The 10861-nt window shown below is 41.0% G+C and overlaps 1 protein-coding gene across 1 annotated transcript in view; it reads left to right on the forward strand.

Moving 5' to 3' along the window:
• LNPEP (leucyl and cystinyl aminopeptidase) overlaps positions 1-10861 on the forward strand; it is an 86341-nt gene that overhangs the window by 61989 nt on the left and 13491 nt on the right. Inside the window, exons 8-11 of the mRNA XM_034773312.1 lie at positions 789-920; positions 4532-4663; positions 6764-6924; positions 10266-10354. Coding sequence (XP_034629203.1) covers positions 789-920; positions 4532-4663; positions 6764-6924; positions 10266-10354 — 514 coding nt within the window. The remainder of the gene's footprint in view (positions 1-788; positions 921-4531; positions 4664-6763; positions 6925-10265; positions 10355-10861) is intronic.

Raw genomic sequence — 10861 nt, forward strand, 5'->3', positions numbered from 1 at the left:
GGTGGCATGGCGCTGGGCTTCGGGGGGGGTAGGGGTGTGGGCGGCCTGGCGCTTGGTGGGGGCGGGGTTGGGCGGCCCGCCCAGTCCGGTGCTGGGGTGGAGGGGGGCGGGGGTTTGGCTGGGGCGGCGCTCAGGGGGGCAGGGGTTTGGCCGGCCCAGCACTCGGGGGTGTGTGTGTGTGCAGGGGTTTGCCCAGCTCGGAGCGGCCCTCAGGGGTTTTGGGCAGCTCAGGGACGGGGTAGGGGTTTGGGCAGCCTGGCGCAGCAATCGGCTGGGGGGGGGGGTGTTACGGCGGGGTGGCACTCTTCTTTTTTCACCTGGGGTGGCAAAAAAGTTAGAGCCAGTCCTGGAAGAGAGGCAGGTTTTTGTGGAGAGACTGGGTCTTTGGACTCTTCATTCTTGTAGGTTATGGAGTTGTGCATGGTAGCTCTCTTCATAGCAATTCAGATAAAGTTTAACAGAATGTGACCATTAGTAAGCTTCTGCTGCTGCAGTTTTGGAGGAAGAGAGCTGATGGTTCCACAGTGAGCTGACAATGATAATCTTAGAGGAGATTGACTGACTGGTTTCCTGTCTCCAGTGCGAGAAGAAAAGAGAGATTGAGCCTCAAAACGGAAAGGGTCAGAAGACTAGGCTGCCGTGCCAAGTAAATAGGACAGCAGGGAGAAGGAAAGCTTAACTTATCTATTCCAGGCTCTTGAGTTCCAGTTCTGAATTATGGAGAATTTGACATAACCCTTTATTGTTCTAACTTCTCACGTGGGTATAAACTCCTATTCCTCTTTTAGGATGAAGAATTCCTGAAACTACGATTCAAGACTATGATGAAAGACTCCTTAAATGCCTCACGTCCAATCTCCTCTGCTGTCCAGTCTTCAGAGCAGATTGAAGAAATGTTTGATACGCTTTCCTATATCAAGGTAACCTCAGAAGAGGCTAACAAATCACTCTGTCCTTTGTGTTTTGTATACCTCTTTTCCAAAATATTCTTATTTTGGGAAATAACACATTGTCAGAAACTTTTTCTTTAATTATCCTTGTGGCTATAATGCAAGTTAGGCTGCTCACAAAGTGCAAGTTTCTTTTACTTGGCCTCCATTATTTTTATCTCTAGAGAAGACTGTACATTTCATGAGGGATTTTCTGTGTTTTAATACTGATTAAATTATTTTCCTATAAGTAGACATTTGATCCCATTCAGTATACAGACATACATGCCCAGCAGTGTAGCTGGTTCTGTGCCTTTCCTTTCCCACCCCAGCCTCCATGACTTTACCCATCAACCCCCACCGCATCCCCCTGCCCTCCAGGGACTTAGGTGGGGCAGTGGGGGCATGGAGTCCCCTTGCACTCTGGTGATTTCCAGATCCTGGAATTACTCCTTAAGGGCAATCATAGCTGGATGAAAATTAGGGCAGCCCTGAGATTGTTGTAAATTGTGTCAGGGACTAGACCTAGGATCAGGGTTGGACCCAGCATTAGTAGGATGTAAAAGTGTCAAAATCACCCTTTTCCTCTCACATTTCAATTGTGTGTTGAACAGAACTCAGCTGCACCCAAGAATCTGTCTGTCTTTCCATAGGAAAAGATTTCATGCACATCTCTACTGTTTGTGTCCCTCACTTTCCTCCTCCATAGTTTCTGTAAACACTTCTAGTTTACTACAACACAAAAATAAACCCAAATATTGACACCATCACATCTTAAACACATATTTAGATTTGCTAAACCTGTTTTATTCTTTCAGCTTCCGTGTTGTATTCCACATTAACTTAAAAGCAAGACAATTTTTTTTCCTTGTTAACTTTTGACTTTGACCTTTTCATCATCTTTGTGCTTTTTGGGGGGTGAGAAGTGGGAAACTAGTACCTAAAGAGACTTTTTTCTTTTTTTTTCTTTTTAAATAGATAGAGCTTAAAATCTAACACTTATCATCCCAACACCCTGGGGACATCTTGGATGCCAATTGGAGCATTACAATTGAAGCAGCTTGCCATAAAGAAGGCTCTACATTTCCATTGGTGCACCGCTCTCTCAAGTGGAAGCACAAGAGCATGTCACTTTCAAGCTGCCTTGCTTGTGAGGCTCTGATAGGTATCTGTCCCTAAGATGTGTGATGACAGGAGCTTTGCACTGCCAAATAGCACCAGATTGTTGTTTTCGGGGTCCAGATGATTATTGTACACCACCTTAATAAAGAGATTACTTTTAAGGGGCTACTGGGAAATCAATAGGAAGGCTAAGAACTGCAGTTGATCCAAGAATATCACTCAGAATATCTTCAGAGACACCAATGTGGTTTTAAGAGTGGTTTACTTCACATTTAAATCCTACGTTTTAATGGCCTGATCTAAAACCTATTCATGGAGTTCATGGAAAGACTCCTAATGACTTCAGTGGACTCTGGATCAGGCCCTAAATATTGAATATTAAATATTGCACTGAATAACTTTTGATTTATTCTTGCCCTGGTAAGTGTAGTTCTTCAAGTAGATACAGATGTGTATTCTAAGTAGGTGGGTGCATGCCAGAGATCTAGCAGTACCCATAGAGGGATGGCGCTTGTGCCTCATGACTGTAGCCCCTCCCCTGGCTATATAAGGCTGCGTCACCCAAACCACCTTCAGTTGCTTCGTACCACCCATCAGCTGGAGTTGGCGCTCTGGGCAGTGGTGTTTGTTTACAAACTTGTGACTTTTGGCTTGTTTGTTTCCCCCCTCCCCCCCCAGCCTAGTTGTTGTACATAGTTGATAATTAGTAATAAGTAGCTAGTGTCGTGGTTTTTTTGTTTAGTGGTAGTGCTCCCTGGTGATGCCCTCACTGCAGTTCAAGCATTGCCCTTTGTGTGGAGGGGCAATTCCCCGATAGCGACCCCGCACGTGGTGCTTGCTTTTCCTGAGCAAAGCCCATCTAAAGGAGTGCTGCTCCTCTTCTTAAAAGAGCAGCAGATGGACTCGGGTGACATGGGACCTTTCGTTTGAAGCAGCCATGAGGGCTCACCCAGTACCAAGGCCTTCCTCGGGCCACAGGTAGGCGATCTGCAGCTCCTTCTCTTTGACCCTGCACTGCAGTGTGTCCCGGTCATGGTCCCTTTCTGTCATGCATCATGAAATCTGTTAGTAGGCTGGAGCACAGCTGGGACTGGACACCCTCCTCTCCCCAAATGCTGATGAGATCCAGCAGCTTGGCCTTGCTCCAAGGAGGGGATCGCTTGGTGCATGGAGCTGGCATGGTCACCTGGAAAGATGCACTGAGACCACTGCACGTGTCACCGACAAACAGGAAGGGGACTTGCAAAATTCCCAAGGAATTTAAGGGGTGGGGCTCGCAGTTGGTCACCTGAGGGCAGGGCAATAGAGTTCAAACTGATGACCAGAGAGGTGAGAACAGGCATTGTGGGACGCCTCCCGGAGGCCAGTTGAAGCACTGTAATGGACCAGGGTGTCTACACTGGCACTGTAGCCCTGGCACAGAAAGCTGTACGCCTCTCGTCGGGGTGGCTTTTTTACCGCACTGCAACTGCATAGTTTCTGTGCACTAAGTGGCTTGGCAGCATGTAAACCTTGGGAGTTACAATGCAGAAAGCTTCTTTGCTGCGCAGAAACTTGCCAGTGTAGACAAGGCACAAATGTTAAATAGCTGGAGTTCCCCGGAGGTCTTTCAGTTTTCTTTATTCTTTCTCCAGTGTATGTTTTAGTATCAACAATGTGACGTACATAAACTATTCAGGGTCAGGGTCACTTTAGCTGCAATCTGTCTATCCTTGGGCCATTTATTGACTGGGTTGCTGTGATGTATGAATGTTTCCATGGAGGATCCTAGTGTTCAACTGAGTAAAACCCCAGGTCGTTCTGCAGACATGAATTGCTCCATGACTTCACTGATGGAAACAGATCTAAAAATAATATTCAGCCCTGTGCAGACTTAGCAGTTTGAAAGGCTTATTTTACAAAATATTTTCATGTGCTTTTCAAGCTTTTAAACAGGCAGCATCCGTAAATATACTTGTTGGCATTTCTCGTCCCTGTTTTAACTTACTGAAGTATCTTGCTTTCTTTTATGATTGCTGTTTTGGCTGTATCATTCTTGTGTGGTTGCTTGCATATTAGTATTTAACACCAGCAAGGGCGGTGAGTTACAGCACTTAACAGTATTATTAATGAAATCTGACAACCATCGACAATGCATCCACTAGAACGCCATTTCTTTCACATGGTATTAATTAGAAAGTCTTTCTTTCAGACTAAGTTAATGTCAGTGAAACTTCATTGTTTGTTTGTTTTTTTTTTTGTTTTTGTTTTGCTTTGGGTTTTTTTTGTTTTGTTTGTGTCTTTTTAAATCTGTAAACCTTTTCCCAAGCAGCTTAGATTGTCAAAATAATTGCATTCAGACTAAACTCCCTGGGCTGAAATTTCAATTTTCTCTCCTAAATTATCTCCTAGAGGTACTGACAGTCTTGTAATCTGTACATGCTTCTCCTTAATCGGGTTCTTAAACCTTTTTTCTCTTACGGACTTTTTTTTTTTTTTAGGGAGCTTCCCTTTTGTTGATGCTGAAAAAGTATATTAAACATGATAGTTTTCAAGCTGGGATTGAGAATTATTTGCATAATCACAGCTACGGATCCACCCGGAGCGATGATTTATGGGATAGCATGAATGAGGTAACCATCTTGGATATTCTTAGTTTGGGTTTTTGCATGATGTACTATAATGAAATGTGAAAAGCAAAGACATTTTCTATTTCCTTGTATTAGTGCTGCTAAATAAGATCATATATTGCAGGCATATATTTAAAAGACCTGGTTTATCAGTCACTCTGCTCATGATCACTCATTCCAAAATTCTGTGCGGAGATGCACAAGTGTTGCTCATTTATGTTTGTGCCTAGAAGAGAGCCTGCCAAACTTGCCAGCCCTCCTCTCCCCGGCGTTATTTTAAAAAGAGTGCATAAGTGGAATGGGAAAGGTATTCAGAACCATAACTGTCATGTTGCTAGTGTTAAGCTATAGTCCCTGACCCTACAGACACTTAAACATATGCATAATTTCACTCACGTGAGTAGTCTCACTGATGTCAGTATGGACTAGACAGATGAATAAAATTACTCGTGCTTAAACATCTGTAGGATTTGGGCCCTTGTACAGAAGAAAAGCTTGAATCTCCGTTCCTCCAATGATACTTACTGGGTTGGACTTCTAAAAATACTCACCAATGACCTAACTCTCTCCATTTATTTCAGTGGGAGCAGTTAGGCCAAAGCTGAGTACTTCTGAAAATTGCAACCATAAAATCTGGTTTCCTTTTGATCATAAACATCATTGTCTTTAGAGCAAAACGGAAAATCCATTTCTTTCTTCTAGGCTCCTACAATAGCCTCGAGAACTGGGGTAAAGAAGAAGAGGCTCTTTTTAAAGCATTTAAAAGAAAAACCGAAAACAAACTTTTCAGTCTCCTCCTGTGGGAGGAAAGAGAAATTATTTCCCTTGTTGGAGTCCTTCCTGCTTTTATTGGATTTAAGAGATGCTCTAGTGATAGAAGCCAGATAAGAACATAGATTAGTGTTAGCATGCTGAAAATTTCAGATATTAATTTTTAAGAGCATTACTTACACTTCAGCGATTTCCTAGAACTAGGGGGGGCTTCAATGGCACACAATTTACATTGGCTAGCATGGTGCCTAGACATTGTAGACCAGCAAGATACTGTACAGACATGCAAGAAGACTCGATCCCTGCCCTATATGGCTTGCAATCTGAGCAGACAACACAGAAACAAAGGAGATGGGATGTAAGAAAGCAAGAAGATTGGTGGTGGTAACAAGCATTGTTAGTTCCAGGATATTTTCTTTGTTTAATTAAACAAGCACTTTGCTGGTGGACTAGGATTAGTTGGTCTCTTGGCAAAAGTGTATTTTGAGGAGAAGAAAGTAGAGAGTGGGCAGACTGGGACAGAAAAGGTTTACAAGTGTAGGAAGGACACAGATGAGCATAAGGGAGAGTTTCGTCAACTGGGGGTGGATGAGAGGGTGAATGAGATGAGAGGGAGCTGAAAAATGCCCTTTTGGAGTCAACCCCTAATCAATCAAAAAGTAAATAACTTAAGAACGAATGATGAGCTTTCTCTAGAAATTTTAACAGAAGCTCTTTACAGAGAATTATTTCCCTTGGATTAATAATTCTATTGAGTTTTTAACCCCTGTTCAATTCTGTAGGACTCTTTCATAAGTGTAGGATGTGCAAATCCTTGTAGGCATAGACCAGTAACTCGAATTTCAGATGGACAGTGAGGGCAGCTGAAGAAGAGAGATGGACAGAATAGCAAGTAATATAGGTGATTTGAACAGTGATAAACTTCCTTTTTCCTTTAGAGCCTGGTCCTGCAAGTTGTTCCAGGTAGGCTGACCCCTGTGCATATACACAGCCCCCCCCCCTTAAAATTAATCCATAAGTTACTTGCTCTATTTTCCTCTGTCCACATCCTACTTTAGCCTGCTTGGCATTCCCATGTTTCCCTTTATTTGGCTGTCGCTTGGATCTCTTCCATTCAAACAAGAAGATAAAACACTTGTTCACCTCAGTTATTGCTAACAAAATTGGCAAGCCAATACAGAATAATTCTGCAAAGGGGCTTAACCTGCTACTTACTTTGGCACTAGTTTCAAGATGGCTCTTGTGTGGTGAGCTGAGGATAGAATTTCTCAAAGAGAAATGAAGAATACCCATTATCTTCCTATTGAAAGTGAATGTCTTTGTGTTTTACAGATCACAAATGGAACACTAGATGTAAAAAAACTGATGAAAACCTGGATTATGCAGAAAGGATTTCCCTTAGTAACTGTTAAAAGAAAAGGAAAGAGTCTCTATGTCCAGCAGGAGAGATTCTTGCGCAGTGTGGAATCAGAAAATTGGACATCAGATGCAAGGTTATTCTCCCCCAGCACTCAGAAAATATTTACCTTTTACTTTCATGCAATTTAACTGTCTTCAAAGTGCATATTCCTTGCACTTTTACACATTCAGAGCTCCAGTAGTTCTCTCTAAAGAGCAGGTAGTTATAAATGAAGTGAGACACAGCAGTATGCACAGAGGTATTTTATTATTTGTCTTGGAAAAATAAGAGTCCCTGTCTGCTTCCAGCTCAGCAATTGAAATAGACCTTACATTGCTTTTTCTTGGAACAGAGTTCGTCATAACTTAAATTTTATTTATTCATTTTTCTGATGGTTTTTAATTGGCTTGTATGATTAACTCCAGTGCACAATAGGACAACAGGCAGGATTATGTTTGGATTCATTTTCCTATTTAAAGTACAAAAATTTTTCAAGTAGTTGCAGTTTTTAATCTTCAAGCTCAAGTAGTTGGGGCACATAAAGGATGGATATATGGGGATGAGATAGAAGGTAGACGAGAGGAGTTTGCAAATGTAACAAATGAAGTAGCATTCTGCAGAGGAATGCTGGTGGTGTCTAAAGGACCAGGAAACTTTTTTTCTTCTTGAACCTGCACATTTTCCTACTAGGCCAAATCTGCAGGCTGAGTGCTGACAGAGGACAGTATAGAATGTGGATAAGGAAGCTCTCCCCCCTTACAAAGGTTAAGACTGACCATAAATTAGCATTTGGGTGTGTTAGTTTAATAGCTAAAGATTCCTTTTTTAGGAATAATATCCATAGTAGTGGAGGAATACATGGCAAAAAACATTTTTTTTATGAGTCATTAGATACTGGTGCAAATATGAAGCAATTGATAACTGCAAAAATCAATTTGTCAAATGTACTCCATTACCAGGCACCTTATCCTTGTTGTATAACAAGACAAGAACATTCTCAAATGCAGACCCTATGAGATTCTGGTTTTCTCTACCACAGTTGAAATTTAATGGGGAGTTGAGGGCACTTCACATCATGCAAAATTAGGCCCTAAAAAACGATTTTGCCTTTATGAGAATTGGAAGGTTGGTTTTGTACATCTGTCTTCCTGGGTTTTCCATGGATGTCCCTTTGGAGTTGCACTTAGGTGAATAGCTCTTGAAGGATGACTTTTCAGGTGAATAATTCATAGTGATTTGTGTGGAAATTGGTGTACAACCCAGTTCACATCCCTCAGTGGTTTTGCCCTAGATAAAATTAATTGCACGATTAATCATGCTGTTAAACAATAATAGAATACCATTTATTTAAATATTTTTGGATGTTTTCTACATTTTCAAATATATTGATTTCAGTTGCAACACAATACAAAGTGTACAGTGCTCACTTAATATTTTTATTACAAATATTTTCACTGTAAAAACAAAAGAAATAGTATTTTTCAATTCCCCCATTACAAGTACTGTAGTGCAATCTCTTTATCATGAAAGTTGAACTTACAAATGTAGAATTATGTACAAAAATAAACTGCATTCAAAAATAAAACAATGTAAAACTTTAGAGCCTACAAGTCCACTCAGTCCTATTTCTTGTTCAGTCAATTGCTCAGACAGACAAGTTTGTTTACATTTTCAGGAGATAATGCTGCCCATTTCTTGTTCACAATGTCACCTGAAAGTGAGAACAGGCATTCTCATGGCACTGTTGTAGCCAGCGCCGCAAGATATTTACATGCCAGATGCGCTAAAGATTCATATGTCCCTTCGTGCTTCAACCACCATTCCAGAGGACATGCATCCATGCTGATGACGCGTTCTGCTTGATAACAATCTAAAGCAGTGAGGACCGACACATGTTCATTTTCATCCTCTGAGTCAGATGCCACCAGCAGAAGTTTGATTTTTCTTTTTTTGGTGGTTCGGGTTCTGTAGTTTCCACATTGGAGTGTTGCTCTTTTAAGACTTCTGAAAGCATGCTCCACACCTCGTCCCTCTCAGATTTTGGAAGGCACTTCAGATTCTTAAACCTTGGGTTGAGTGCTGTAGCTATTTTTAGAAATCTCACATTGGTACCTTCTTTGCGTTTTGTCAAATCTGCAGCGAAAGTGTTCTTAAAACGAAAACATGATCGGTCATCATCCGAGACTGCTATAATATGAAATCTATGGCAGAATGCAGATAAAACAAAGCCGTAGACATGCAGTTCTCCCCCAAGTAGTTCAGTCACAAATTTAATTAATGCATTATTTTTTTTAACGAGCGGCATCAGCATGGAAGCGTGTCCTCTGGAATGGTGGCCGAAGCATGAAGGGGCATACGAATGTTTAGCATATCTGGTACGTAAACACCTTGCAATGCCGGCTATAAAAGTCCCATGAGAACGTCTGTTCTCACTTTCTGGTGACGTAAATAAGAAGTGGGCAGCATTATCTCCCGTAAATGTAAACAAAAAAATTGGCTGAACAAGAAGTAAGACTGAGAGGACTTGTAGGCTCTAAAGTTTTACAATGTTTTGGTTTTGAGTGCAGTTATGTAACAAAACAAAAATCTAGATTTGTAAGTTGCACTTTCACAATAAAGTGATTGCACTACGGTACTTGTATGAGGCGAATTGAAAAATACTTTCTTTTTACAGTGCAAATATTTGTAATAAAAATAATATAAAATGAGCAGTGTACACTCTGTTCTGTGTTGTAATTGAAATCAATATATTTGAAAATGTTGAAAACATCAAAAATGTAATAAATTTCACTTGGTATTCTATTTAACAATGCGATTAAAAGTGCAATTAACTCAAAATTAATCACGTGAGTTAACTGCGATTAATCGACAACCCTAATGGGAAGCTGAGGAGAATATTTACTTTTCTAGTATGGGATTATCTTGAATCCTTGGCTTGTATAACTGCTTGTGCTCTTTGTTAGAGGGATTTGGGACATGACCAGTGTCCTTTTACTTTTTACGTAAATCCCATACAAAACTGTAAAACTTCAGAGAGGAAGGTTGTCTTGTGGGTAAAACACTAGACTGGGACTGAAGTGCCCTGAGTTCAGTTTGTGGCACTGCCACAGATTTCCTTTCATTTTTTTTTTTTTTTTTTTTTTTTTTTTTTGGACAAGTGGCTTAATATTTCTGTGCCTCAGTTCTACGTGTGTAAGGTGAGAAACAGAGGAGATGTGATTAAAAATGGTTTGAGAGTTACTGGGATACTGTAATGATGGGGGGCATATAATAGATATCTTAACATTATTTTGTTGAAATGCCATAATATGTTAAAGCAGTTTATTAAAAAAAAAAGAGAGAGACGAACAACAAAACTGATTGTATTGGATGTGACGTATTACATAAAGCTAGACTACTGTATAAGTCTGGAAAAATATAATTTTTCTCTTACAGTTATCTGTGGCACATTCCTCTCTCCTACACTACTAGCAGTTGCAGCTCTTTCCTCTGTCCTTATGCATATTTACTGGACCAGAAGTCAGGTATGTGATTTGAAGCCTCTGTAGCTAGGATGTACAGTGAAAGCAGGTTACTTCAGTTTTGTGGATCAGCCTTTGTTTGCACACACCTGAGTAGGGTTTGAGACCAAGGGCATGCATGGTATAAAATAATTGCAGAGGAGAATATAACTGGGAATGATACCCACAGAAAACAGTGTAATTTTAATCACTTTTGTAGGCGTGGTTGCTTTAGGCTTTCTTATCACATAAGGATGCGGTAAGGAACCAATGGTGCTGAGCATGCCTGGAGTAATTAGCATTCAGTGGCAGTGATGTCAGGAGTGTATTAATTCTTCATAACAATACAGAGAGTAAACAGGTCTTTTTTCCTCTTGGTCTTTTTGCAAGTTGCCAGGTTGGGGAGAGGGGCCTTGAGGAAGTAGAGTGAACTCTGAGCAGTGTGTACTTAAGGGAATCAGCCCTGGGAGAAAGCAACAGAGGGTCCTGTGGCACCTTTGAGACTAACAGAAGTATTGGGAGCATAAGCTT

Source organism: Trachemys scripta, chromosome 6, assembly GCF_013100865.1.
Source record: "Trachemys scripta elegans isolate TJP31775 chromosome 6, CAS_Tse_1.0, whole genome shotgun sequence".
NCBI classification, from domain to species: Eukaryota; Metazoa; Chordata; order Testudines; family Emydidae; genus Trachemys; species Trachemys scripta.